The sequence below is a fragment of the Artemia franciscana genome, chromosome 10, assembly GCF_032884065.1.
Source record: "Artemia franciscana chromosome 10, ASM3288406v1, whole genome shotgun sequence".
NCBI lineage: Eukaryota > Metazoa > Arthropoda > Branchiopoda > Anostraca > Artemiidae > Artemia > Artemia franciscana.
In genome coordinates this window covers 38,933,746-38,947,291 of record NC_088872.1, presented here as the reverse complement: position 1 = coordinate 38,947,291, position 13,546 = coordinate 38,933,746, and the positions used below count along the sequence as shown (strand labels likewise).

At 33.5% G+C, this 13,546-nt stretch overlaps 1 protein-coding gene across 2 annotated transcripts in view; it reads right to left on the bottom strand.

Annotated features, from left to right (window-relative positions):
* Positions 1 to 13,546, bottom strand: part of LOC136032173 (WD repeat-containing protein 35-like) — a 130,101-nt gene that overhangs the window by 79,775 nt on the left and 36,780 nt on the right. For both annotated transcript variants that reach the window (XM_065712361.1, XM_065712362.1), the window contains 3 exons: positions 11,855 to 12,015; positions 3,367 to 3,532; positions 1,707 to 1,858 (listed from right to left, as the gene is read on the bottom strand). In XM_065712361.1, coding sequence (XP_065568433.1) covers positions 1,707 to 1,858; positions 3,367 to 3,532; positions 11,855 to 12,015 — 479 coding nt within the window. The remainder of the gene's footprint in view (positions 1 to 1,706; positions 1,859 to 3,366; positions 3,533 to 11,854; positions 12,016 to 13,546) is intronic.

Here is a 13,546-nt window from a genome sequence, read left to right as displayed (position 1 = left end):
TTCGCACAAAACTCGTTTATAAGACAAATAGTTTTCAAAATTTCAAGGGGTCTAACGCTTCTTCACTGTGGTAAAGATCAGGAAACGAATATTATATGACGCTCCTCAAAAATGACCAAGTTCTGATAATTGCAAAATGTTCTCGGGCGAAAAGTAGGCCAGGAAAAAAAAAATCAAAAACGACAAGATTGTTTGCCTACATTTGGAAAGTATATTCTGCCGCTTCCTCTACATTTTCATAAACTACAGCCCCTTTTAGAATCATTACTGTATATTAATCTGCTCGACTGGGGTAGAAAAGTGGACCTAAGTCCCTTCTGATACCCCCCGCCACCCCCAAACAACCCTCTCACAACCATTTTTGTTGAGCTGAAATGCAGGCATGTTGTATCTTGTTTGAAGCAGGGTCGTGCAAGTATTTTCAATTCTTGCATCGTTCCATCATGCATATATATATATATATATATATATATATATATATATATATATATATATATATATATATATATATATATATATATATATATATATATATATATATGTATATATATATCCCTCACCCTTTCCATCACCAATGTGTCAACAGAGAGGTAAGTATGTTGCACTTTGTCTAAACTGGAATTATACAGCGATTAACAATTGGTTTAGAAGCATGATGGGTGCAATTAGAGAACTTAGACGGGCAATAGCCCAGACTATTCCATCCTACCACTTCAAACGCCAACATTTGGTAGAAAGATTGATCCTAGTTTGAACACGAAATCATGCAATAATTTCCAACTTGTATCGATTGAGGCACAAAGTATGCCCATGGCACTTCTCTTTCCCCACTAGCTTTTTAGGAGAAAGGTAGACATGTGCTTGAAGTGGAGTTAAGTTTTTTTCAATTTACAGCAACAGAGATACTAAGTGAACATTTCCTCCTTCAACAACAACAAGCCCCCCCCCTGCCCCTTTCAATACCAAGTTTTTAGCATAACGGAAGGCATACAGCACCTTGTTTGAACCAGAATCACACAAGGATTCTCACCCTATATGATTTGAGAACAAGGTTGCAGAGTTACCTCTTAAATATCTCCCCTCCCACGTCGAGCTTTTAAGTGGAAAGGTTGGTATTTTGTACACTGTTTAACCAAAAACATGTAATGATTCTCAGTCTGTACTACTCCAAGAACGCTAAAATAATTATCCCTCTTACCTTCAACTTTTGGCAGGACAGCGGAAATATTGCACCATGTTTGAGGGGGAATCATATATAAATTTTTAATCTGAAGGTCAAATCTCAGACCTAAGGGTTTGTACAGAACAGACCTATTCTTTTATCATTTGGTAAGTTTACCTATAGCTGCCAAATCAAATTAATACACATATGCCTTTATTCTCTGCCTTATTTACTAAGTGAAAAAGAAATGCAAATCAAAGGAAATGGTTAAATTTAGTTTCTTAAATTTTTCGTCGACTTGATATCGTATCTACGAGAAACGTAATGTGTTTACGACAAAATTTTGTGCTTAAAGACAAGACTATATTGGTGTCATTTTTTGAATTAGAATCTTGAGCCTAATTTTCTCAGTTGAAGGTTTGTTTGGGATTTAGACTCTATGTTTAACTACGTATAGTTGTGGCGTATTTCGTGTAATGGAAAGCAGTGCCAGAATATCGATCAGGTAGACTACGGCAGCTACTATTTACTTCTAAATTTTTACCTCTCCATAAGCAGAATAAAACTCAATGGCATTTATGATTTCTTGGTCCGAGTTTGCACTTCCCAGATAGCTGCCACCAATTCCAAAAACCGTTCCATTTTGGTTCCATTGGCAACAGCTTATTCTTAGCTTTGAGTTAAAAACTATTGGTTCTGAAAGTAACAATAATAGGAATGATGAAAAAACGAATAGTATAGTATCAAAAAATAATAGACAGCAAGAATTAGCAGTAATGACAGCAATAAAAAATAAAAAGCAAGGGGCAACGTTATTAATAGCCCCATGTTGGATTCTTTTTTTTTTTTCAAAATTTGAGACTCTTAACCAATTTTCTCGATCATGTGACCTATCCATATCGTTTTCCCAGACCAGAAAATCCAAGATATAAATATATACACAGTTTCTCGTTTAAAGAGAGTAGAAATTTATAAATATAAATTAAAATGTTTAGTGGTCAAATTCAATGGCAGTTACAATTTCTTGGTCAAAGCTGAGGCTTCCCAGATAACTGCCACCAATGTCAAAAACCTTTCCTTTTGGATTCTATTGGCAATAATTTATTCTTAGTTATAAATTCACAAATATTGGCTCTAAAAGGGGCATTGGAAGGAATGGTAAAAAGGATTAACACTATAACACCAAAGAGTAATGGAAAGTAAGCAGTAGCAATAATAATTGTAGCAAAAATAATATTAAAGGGAATCATCATGAATAGCCCCACGTTGAGCGCCACCGTTATGAATTGGTATAGATAAAACCTAAATCCTGATGGTGTTTCTATGAGTCTAGTATTGTTCCCATAAAGTTGCTCAGCACATTAATAATAAAGTTCCATTAGGCTAGAAATAAAGTCTTTAAGTCCTTCGCAATAATATGGCTTTTCCAAGTATTTCAGCAAGAAAAATATTTATAAAAATTACAATTAGTAATGGTAAAACTGAATGTCATTTATTACTTCTTGGTGCGAGATCGGGCTTCCTAAATAGCTGCCACTAATATTAAGGGTTAATATTAATATTAACTAATATTAAGGCTACAAGGGGCATATCCTACAAGCACCATAATTACTAAGGTCAATTGTAACGTTTCCAACGTATGCAACTACTTCTTTAACTGAATGAGTGATTTTAGTTGCAAAAGATAGCAGATTATATAGAGGACCAATATCCGCTTATCCTCATTAGCCAACTTGAATTTGTCTTTTTTTCTGACATCAAAGTGCTTTTTGGCGACCGATAAAAAAGTTACTTATAAAACTAGATTAGTACCGAATTTCTAAGAATGCAGTTTCAAAAATGCAAAATAGAACACAAAAAAACTGAATTAAAAATACTAATTATAAACGACTTAAAAACGCTGCTTAAAAAAAGAAAATCAAATTTGGTATCCTGTTTTTTTTTAACTTAACCTTTTAACGGATATAGCTTCTAGCTAAAGATTTAGCTAGATTTATAGCTTAAACTCTAGCTTAACTTCATCCTCAGCTTGAAATTTTGTTGCTGTACTCTTCGAATAGCGTTTTCAAGGAACGTTCATTTGTTGTTGTTTTTTTTGTTTTTTTTTATAACTATATATATTTTCTTATTTTTATATGCAGCCCTTTATTAGCATTCAAATCGATTACAGTCAACATATCCCCCATTTCACCACCTTTACATACCTGTATCCATTTCATCCTTTAAAAGTGCAACAAATCCGTTTTTGTATGAAATACACAAGGATGGGACATCAGGATCGGGATATACGTAGCGACTATTAAACCACTTCATACTAGCAATTTTTGTACCACATACAGTTTTCCACTTAGACTGGGCTTCAAGTGGGCACTAAAAAATGAAGATATTAAGCACAAATCCATAAATAAGTTTGAATTATCTACCGATTTTAAGAAGTTTAACTCGGAACCGTTTAGATACAATACTTCAAGAAAAAAGACTGATTTAGCTGCATTTGTCTTATAAAATGGTCTTAACCAGGAAGAAAAAAAACTTTTCTTTTTCTTAATTTTTTCTCTTTTTTTATTTCTTTTTAACAGAGTTGAAAAAAAAATTAAGAAGTGAAAGCTAAAAGAAGAAAATGCGAGAATTTAGTGCGTCGAGTTTCCCAATTTTGCAGTAATTACAAATTATATCTTATGCTGCCACACTCATCGTGACAATAGCCGTTATCATTTTTTTCTTCAACGTTACGCGGCACGGTCTAAATAACTTACCAGACTCAACAAAGCTTCCATTCAAAGCAATGAGCCGAACTAGAAATCGCCATCGTATGGCAAAATTGACCAAAAACTTACAAAGAAACAGATGAAATTTCAAATCATTGGCCGTAAGATGGGAAAATTTAAATGGGATAATTTAGTGTGCCGAGTTTTCCAATTTTGCGGTAAATTACTTCTTATGTTGCCATACTCATCTCGATAAAAGCTGCTATCATTTTTTTTCTCTTTTTTTCAACTATAAGCAGTGCGGCTAAACAAGGCTTCAATTCAAAACAATGAGTCAATCTTGAAATCGCCATCGTATGGCAGAATTGACCTAAAACTTAAAAGGAATTAGATGAGATTTAACTTTGTAGGCCGTAGGATGGGAAAACTTAAATGCGAGAATTTAGTGTGTCGAGTTTCCCAATTTTGTAGTAATCACAAATTATATCTTATGCTGCCATACTCATCACAACAATAGCCGCTATCATTTTTTTCTCATTTTTTTCAGCGTTATGAGGTACAGCCTAAATACCTTACCAGACAAACAACGTTTCTATTCAAACAACAAGAGAAACTAGAAATCGCCTTTGTGTAGCAAAATTGACCGAGAACTTAAAAGGAAACAGACGAAATTTCAATTTATAGGCTATGGGATGGAAAATTTTAAATGGGAGGATTTAAGAATTCTTCTTGTGAGAACAAACATAAAGATCGATACAATTTGCAATTTTTCACACAAAAACAAACAAAAAAATGACAAGGAAAACTTTTAACAAGGACAATAGAAAAAGATTAAAATCAAACCCAAAAATTTTGATATAGATCTACCTTCAAACGAAGGGAAGACAAAACAAAAAAAATAAAAACATTTAAATCAAACGAAATGGTAGAATACAAAATAAATAAGACATTCAAACAAAAACTTCTCTAGCAAGAAGTGTCGAAAAGCCAGGCGAAAAATTATTATGCGAAACGAAACTGTGCAATTTTGATGAACGGTTACAGGTACGACAAAAACGTTTTATGGTATGATCTCTTATCAAAACAATAAAACAGCTTGTTTATATATGCATACTGCACTGAAATACAAACAGGAAACAATACCATTCCTCTATGGAGGAAGGAAACCTCCAAACCGGTGGGCTGTTCAAATCATTCCGCTATTAAACACTTCATAGTAAAGGGTAATCTATTATAGTCATGCAACGAATATTAAATTGGAATACTCAACTATCCATGATGATAAAAAAAAAGAAATTTCATAAAAATGAGGATTGAAGCTCTCAAGAAAGAAGTTTGATAAAAATATAAACGTCAAAAGAATCAACTTTTAATTTTGATTCTTAGTATGTAAAATTAAGGTTGAACTTGCCCATCCAACTTTATTACCAATCAAAATCTATTAGTATAAGAAAAGTTACATCATTTTTAAGCAAAAAGGAGAAAGCAGTCACCAAATGGGCGTCAATTGTGAGGGAAACTTCCATACAAGGATCCAAAATTTCCAAGATTTCGGAAGTTTCTAGCCCCTTTATCCAAAAATACAAAATTCTGAATTTCGAACGAGAAGGGTGGCCATTTTGTTGTTATTTGTTTTATTTGTTCTTGTTTGTTTCTACCAAGGTGATTAGCCAGAGTAAGTACAACATTGGGAGCGGAATCATTTGAAACCACATCTGAAGCTCTAGTCTCCTTTTTAAGTAACAGTATATTAACACTAAAGCATAACAAAGTTTTTCTGTCAGAGATCCAAACAAGGCTGGAAGATCAAGAAATTCAGAAATGGTGGAACGACCTTAGCCAGTCAGAAAGCTTAAGTTCTTACTAAAGGTGAAAGAAAATTATGGTGAAGAGTTTTATCTAAATTAGAGACTCCAAAAGAGTCCCTGAGGTCATGGGTGCAGGTGCGAGCAAACTATCTCCCTCTTTATAGTGTTTAGAAAACAAGGTGTCACCCAGAAATACGGTACACTTGCCCGATTTGCGGTGATCTTGATGGGCTGGACCATTTTCTTTTCAGGTGTCAGGGGCTAAAAGAGCTAAGAGGGAGCTTTCTTGGGATGGGTCGTCGTGAGCCCCTTCTTGGAACTTTGAAGTTGACGTCGAAAGTAAATATAGTAGCAGTGGGACATTTTGTCCGGAAGGGTCTTGTTATTCGAAAGTCGAATGTTACATAATGTAGTTTGTTTGGTATTGTATACGGCCTGAAGAAAGGCTTTGATTACAGTCGTTCATTCATTCATAGTTTCTACGACTTTATGTAGCAAAAAAAAAATCTTGGCATGAATAGGGCCAAAATACTGTTAAGTAAACATTCCAAAATTTGTTTGTGGCCATCAAAAAAATATTTATAGAGCCTCCAATTTTCAGAGGCCATCAGGGGTGAATCCAGGATTTTTCTTTAGGAGGGGGGGGTGCATAATAGGTTACTTCGACAAACTTTCGAACAAAGAAATACCTGCAATTTAAAGGGAACCTCGACAACTATGTGTCGTAGGTAGGTAGTGGAAATGGTCGTAAATTTAATCTAACATCTGGTGAGGGTTAAAGTTCTAATGAATCTATCGAAATTAAAGTGGTATAAAAATATTGATACAAAAATAGTAATTTATAGCAACCGCCCCGCCATAAAAAAAATAAAAAGCTGTTCACCATTTATAAGAAATATAACATTTAATATTTTCTGCCTTTACGCTGAAGTTTGACACTTTCTATTAACTCTACTTTTTAAAACAGTAAAAACTTTAGCGTAAAGAGCGGGGCGTTAATGAGGACGCAGCCCCTTTCATATATGAAGTAATTTCTGTTCGTTTTAAGTTTTAATGTCACTCCTTACTTTCCGTTAAAAAAACTTGTCTTTTTTATTTAATTGTCAGAAGAGATCGGTCTTGAACCATCTTTTGGAGTCATGCACTCTTTGTGGGGCTACGTGGGAGGATCTTTACTTGGAGGAATGTGTCAATGGGGAAGAAAAATTCAATGAAAAGGGCAAAGGATTTTCTAACATTACTATAAAAAAACAATGAAAAAATAAACATGAAAACGTTTTTTCAATTGAAAGTAAGGAGTAGCATTGAAACTTAAAACGAACAGAGATTATTACGCATATGAGGGGGTTCTAAAAATACTTTAGCATAAAGAGCGAAGTATTTAGGAGGAGATAAATATCTTGCTCTTTATGCTAAAGTACTTTTAGTAATTTCAACTATTTATTCTACGTACTTTCTAATTCAGGGGTCATTCTTAAAGAATTTGGACAAAACTTACGATTTAGCGTAAAGAGCGAGGTATTAACGAGGGTACAAACCCCCTCGTATATATAATAAAAATACAAGAATATAAAAGTGTGTTACGTAAGTTAATTCTTAAGTTACGTATATTTTTTACTAATAAAAACGTTCGTTAAAAATTAAAAGTTTTAGTTGCCTTTTTAAGTAACCAAAAACTTGGAAAGCAACTAGGCCTCCTTCCCCACCCCTTATTTCTCAAAATTGTCTGATCAAAACTACGAGAAAGTCATTTAGCCAAAGAAAAGAATTAATATACAAATTTCATTTTAATAATTTACGTGAAACCCGCTGTAGTTTGACACTTTGCCACAATTCTACTTTTTAAAACAATTAAAAGCTTTAGCGTAAAGAGCGAGGGATTGCGGAGGGGACAACCCATTTCATATACGGAGTAATTTCTGTTCGTTTTAAGTTTTAATGTCGCTCCTTACTTTCAGTTAAAAAAAAAACTAGTTTTTTTTTATTTAATGAAGATTAGGAAACGAGGATAAAGATATAACTTGTATATTCGTAAAATATATATTAAAATTAAATACTAGTTTTTTTGGGGGTGTAACAAGAAAAACAGAACGAATAGATAGAAATACAGAGAAGAAATTCAAAACAGGGGTTTTAAGTATAGGCAATAAAGCATTAAATAATCGCTGCTTCTTTTTAAAAATAGCGTTTGAATAAACAGTGTTAACTTTGTTGAAATCTCAAAAAATTTAAATCAAAATTTTACTTTTCATAACAGCATAGCGTATCTTTCTGCTTTTTAAAGTTCTATATATTTTGCTTAGGTTACAGAATTCACAATTTTATAAGAAAAGTCTATTTCTGTATTTCCACAACCACCATTTCTACCTCAATATTTTGGTGAATGTTTATAATGGCTTTTCCTGTCAAGTCTAGAGTCCTGTCAGTTTAGAGCTCTTCGTTAGTATTTCCTCTTCTATTCATCCTAAATATCAAACAGTCCGTGGTAACGAACTGTAGTAAGGAGCGACCCAGCTCAATAGCAACCGAAACACTAAAAAATGGAATTTTGATACCAATAGTTACATTAAAAGAATCGCATATTTCTAAATATATGCTGATTCTAATACGTAACCTAGTAATTCTAACTCTTAATCTAGATACGCTGATTATAAACATATAAGTTTCATCAAGTTTAGTTTTACCCATCAAAAGTTACAAGCCTAAGAAAATTTGTCTTATTTTAGAGGATAGGGGAAACACCCCCTAAAAGTCAAAGAATCTTAACGAAAATCACACCATGAGATCGAGCGTATCAGAGAACCCTACTGTTGAGGTTTCAAGCTCCTATCTGCAAAAATGTGGAATTTTGTTTTTTTGCCAGAAGACAGATCACGGATGCGTGTTTATTTGTCTTTTTGTTTTTCCTTTTCCCCAGAGGTGATCATATCGAACCAGTGGTCACAGAATGTCGCAAGAGGGTTCATTTTAACTGAAATTAAAAGTTCTAGTGGCCTTTTTAAGTGACCAAAAAAATTGTAGGGCACCTAGGCCCCCTACCAAACTCATTTTTTCCCTATAGCTACTGAATCAATATTAAGATATAGCCGTTTTGTTCAGCATGGTCGGAAAACCTAGTAATTATATCTTTGGGGACGACTGGCTCCCCCACAGTCCCTGGGGGAGGGGTTGCAAGTCACAAACTTTGACCATTCTTTACATAAAGTAATGGTTATTGGGACATGTACAGGCAATTTCAGGGGGACTTTTTCACGCTAAAAGAGGGTCGGGGGAGTGGGTTACGTGGAAGGATTGTTCCATGGAGGAATTTATCATGATGGAAAAAAATTTCAATGAAGGGGCCGCAGGATTTTCGAGCCTTATTTAAAAGAACAATGAGAAAATAAATAAAAAAAGTTTTTTGTGATGGAGGTAAGGGGCACCATTAGAACCTAAAACGAACAGAAATATTACGTATATAAGGGGGTTCGTTTCCTACACAATATATCACTCTTTACGCTAAAGTATTTTTAGTAATTTTAACTATTTATTCTATGGCGTTTGTGATTCAGGGGTCATTCTTAAAGAACTGGGACCAAGTTGAATCTTAAGCGTAAAGAGCGAGGTGTTTAAGAGGGGTAAAGCCCCCTCATATACGTAATAAAAATATATAGTTATATAATTTCGTTACGTAAGTTAATTCATAAGTTACGTATATTTATTACTAATAAAAAACCTTCGTAAAAAATAATAAGTTCTAGTTGCCTTTTGACGTAATCAAAAACTGGAGCGCAACTAGGCCTCCTCTCCCACTTTTTTTCAAAATCGTCCGGTCAAAACTATTAGAAAATCATTTAGCCAAAAAAAATCAATGTACAAATTCCGTTTTAATTATTCATGTGCGGTGAGCCAAAATCAAAACATGCATTAATTCAAAACCTTCAGGAATTAAATGAGAAAAAAAAGTTTTTTAACTGCATGGAAAGAGCGGCATTAAAAATTAAAAAGAACTAAAATTATTCCGTTTATGAAAGGGGTTGTCCCCTCCTCAACACCTCGGTCTTTACGCGAAAGTTTTTTATTTTTTAAAAAGTAGAGTTGTGAGAAAGAGTCAAACTTTAGCGTAAAGAGCAAGGCATTGAGGAGGGGAGAACCCCTTTCATACACGGAATAATATGAATAAAGACCAAAATCGTCAGAAAAATGTTAACTTTAATAAAAATGCATGTAGGTATGAGCTTCAAACTAAGCATATGAGTCGAAATACTCCGTTCGGAAATCCCTTCCAAAATACTCAGTTTCAAGCTGTGGTATATTTCTAATTGATTTTTTTTAAACTTGAGATTTTCATATATTCAATTCAAATTTTAAATCTCAGTATGTCTGTTGAGCAAAAAAATTTGAAATTTGACTCAAATTTAGCATTAAGTAAGAGAATTGTCCTGTAAATTTGTTGATTTATAAACAACTAATCGTGGAAACATGATTCAGTGGCATGTATCAAAATAAGAAAAAAAATCCTCAGTGGTATCTATAGTAGTTTAGACAATTTTATGGACAAATACATGCAACCCCTAAACAAAACATAACTATATCTTGTTAACTCAAGTTGTGTGAATTTCCACTTTTTATCAACATTTTAGTAGTAAATGTTGGAAAAAAAAATCAATGCCATTCCACTGACTCAAACCGACTTTTTACACCAGACTTTTTTTATATTTATAAAAAAATGAAAACATAATTATTTGCATTCTTTTATACACAATTTTTCGAAAATATATTCTTCGTAAATGATAACTGCAAACTTTGAAGGAGTATTTTGACTCATATGCTGAGTTTTAAGTATATACTTAAACAAACCTTTATTAAGGTTCTAAAAAATTTGACCTTTATTTTACTGTTTTGGGATGAAGAGAGGAAGAATATGCCATGTAATGCAGAGCTTTAATTAGATGAAAATAAGCAGTAAAATGGCCACCATTTACTCACCATAATCCAAAACTTAAATTAATAATGTTTGCACTTGTCATACACTTACTTTCTATTATACAAATCCCCTAAAAAACAACAATGTTGTAAAAACCAACCTAATTCGCAAAAAAAAAGCAAACCCAAAAAATCAAAACAGACAGCTAAAAAAGTAATGACAATAATTTGTTCACCTTAATGCCATACCAAGACCCGAAAACAAATTTTTGACAGTAAAAAGAAGTGAATATTTTGCTTTTCAACCCCGTTGTGACAGCACAATCCTAAAATATCATTTCGACAGCCTAAAGAAGTTAGGATTTTAATTTCTCCTCCTTTTTTATTATGAAATGAAGATTTCACCTCCCAGTTAGCTTTTGTGGTAATATGGACAGATTCCTTTGATTAACCTGAATTTAACTAAATACTTTTTGACGGTATGCGTCATTAGTAAAATCTATCAGAGACCGCAAAAAGTAACTGAAACCTTGTTTCAAACGTGTTTGCAAAACGAAAAAGTTTTAGTAATGAAAAAACTATTAACAACTCAACTATTAAAACCAATTACAAAAAAAATACTTTAGTTTTAACCCAAACCAGAGCAAGCGGTTCCAACCACAAATCAGTGTGCCCCCCTGGATCCGCCACTGGAGGTCATAGTGTTATATTCCTCTCTGAGGACATATATAGTATTTACAAAATGAACTGTTATCATATAAATTGATATTAACAGTAATGCGGCATTACATACTTACATGCCAAATAATAAGGAGGAGGTTGGTAAATTTCATCTGAGGTGAGTCTAACGCCTCACAAGGTATGTTTTAAAGTTCCGACTTTAACAGTTTTTTCGTAAGACATCCTGTAGTATGTAAGGGGCGGTTCGTCTCATAATCAAAGATGGTTTTATGCTGTCAATATTTCACAAGGGGTATATACTGTAGAAATATTTGTAGACCATTTCACATACTATTTTCCGTTTTTGGACACATGTTCTACAACTTTGGACGCTTTCAGTTTTTCTACAAATTTTTCCAAATTTAGCTTTGTTCGCCTGCTAATATTTCTTTCCAGCATTATTTCTGGGCATATTTTCAGGTTCAAAAGCCCCAAATTGAACTGCATCTTTTTTGAAAAGAGTACTAAATGATTTTTTGAATTTTACGTACAATTTAATAAATAAGTAATTATACTCGTGTTTTTCTAGATATAGTCGTTATAAATTTTACCATTAAATTTCCTGATGAATCGTAACAGTCAATTTTTCCACTGCCAAGGGCAAACAAAATAATTCGACTATCGGGTGACCATGCGACGTCAGCTAATGTCTCTCCTTTTATTTCTTTTCCCCAGATTCGACTTCCATCTACTGAACCAACAATGACACCACCTAAACAACATGGCAAAAAATTAACTGAAATACCAGTAAAGAATACATCCAGACACAGAGGTCAATTTTGAGCAGTGGCAAATTATTAGTCGTGATTAAACTTGCAGAAGAAAACCAAAACAAAACTTTCCACCAAGGGCAGAGCTACGCTTTAAAAAGTAAACGAAATTAATTTGGCAGCATGGTCCCACAAAAAAAGTAATTTTCTTATCAGCTCAAAATCTAATTTCATAAGCTCTAGGGGAAGAGGCTATCAACGCACAAGATGAAATAGAATGAAATTGTGTCCCCCTCCCCAAAAATAAACACCCAAGGTTTATTTTCTGAATGGATTGAAAATTACACCCGTAATATTTCCAAATAAAAATTAGGTTGGGGACACAGACCTATTAAAAAAGGGTTTTAAAGTTTAGTTTTTGCTTAAACCTTTTGAATAAAATTATTTTGGCCGAGGAGACGCGTGGCTCACCTGATAGTTAAACCCACAAATGGCCATCAAAGTTTTTTTTCTGAAAAAATTCATATTAGAACTGCAAGTCCTTGTGAATGCTAATGCGCAAGAAAACCTTAATCTGAGAGCACTGCTCCGCTCCCCCCCTCCGGAAAAAGAGGCCAAAAAAGACCAAAAAGTCAAAGAACTTTTCTGGTCTACATGAGCAGTTCAGGGACCGTTGCTGGGCTAAGGAGACGATGCATTTTGTTGGTACGAGGGAAAGAGCTAGATAGGCCAAGAAACCTTGTTGTTCTTCACTGACTAGAAACTTCCTCTTGGAAAAAGGAGACCTAACGTTAAAAAAATTCGTTGACCTCAGTGGTGTTCAAAAAGAGCAAAATTTCTTTTTACTGGTGCATTTTTGGGCCTTAAGGCTACGAGTAGACACAGTCGAGAGAACCTTAATCAAGACGAAAAATTATGAGAAATTAGTTTGTATAAATTCCTTTCACTAAAAAATCAAAGCAATATTTGGCTCTGTCCCACATATAGTCTATCATACGACATAAAGGGGTGGTAGCCCTACTCTTAGTTGCGGTAATTTCTGTTCGTTTAGGATTTATTTATTCATCTATTTTATTTTTTTTTATATTTTCTACGTTTATTAATTTTAAATTTTTGTGTGTTTCGGGTTTCATTTTTCGCTCCATAAAAATGTCTGTTTTAAGTTTGGGTTATCACTTGAGTTTAATTCGGCTCTTTTTACATTTCAATATAGCTCTTTGTTTTTGTTTGCTTTGGAATTAATTTATGCTTCCTACAGACCGTATGCTTTAAGCTTTATTAACGACTAGCTTTTTGACAATTATTCACATTTTGATTATTATCGACCGTAATGCCTGTCTAAAATTTAACATCAGAATAATCTAAAGGGAAGAAGAAATTTTACAGCCTTGTTTTACATCGGAATCAGCTCAGAACTTAATAGGCGTCTAATATAAACATCTCCATAGAGATTTAATGATATCTATGCTTTTAAAAAGATCTATTTGTGTGCTAGAGCGTTTTCTGAAAATTGACAACTAAACAGAAAATGGC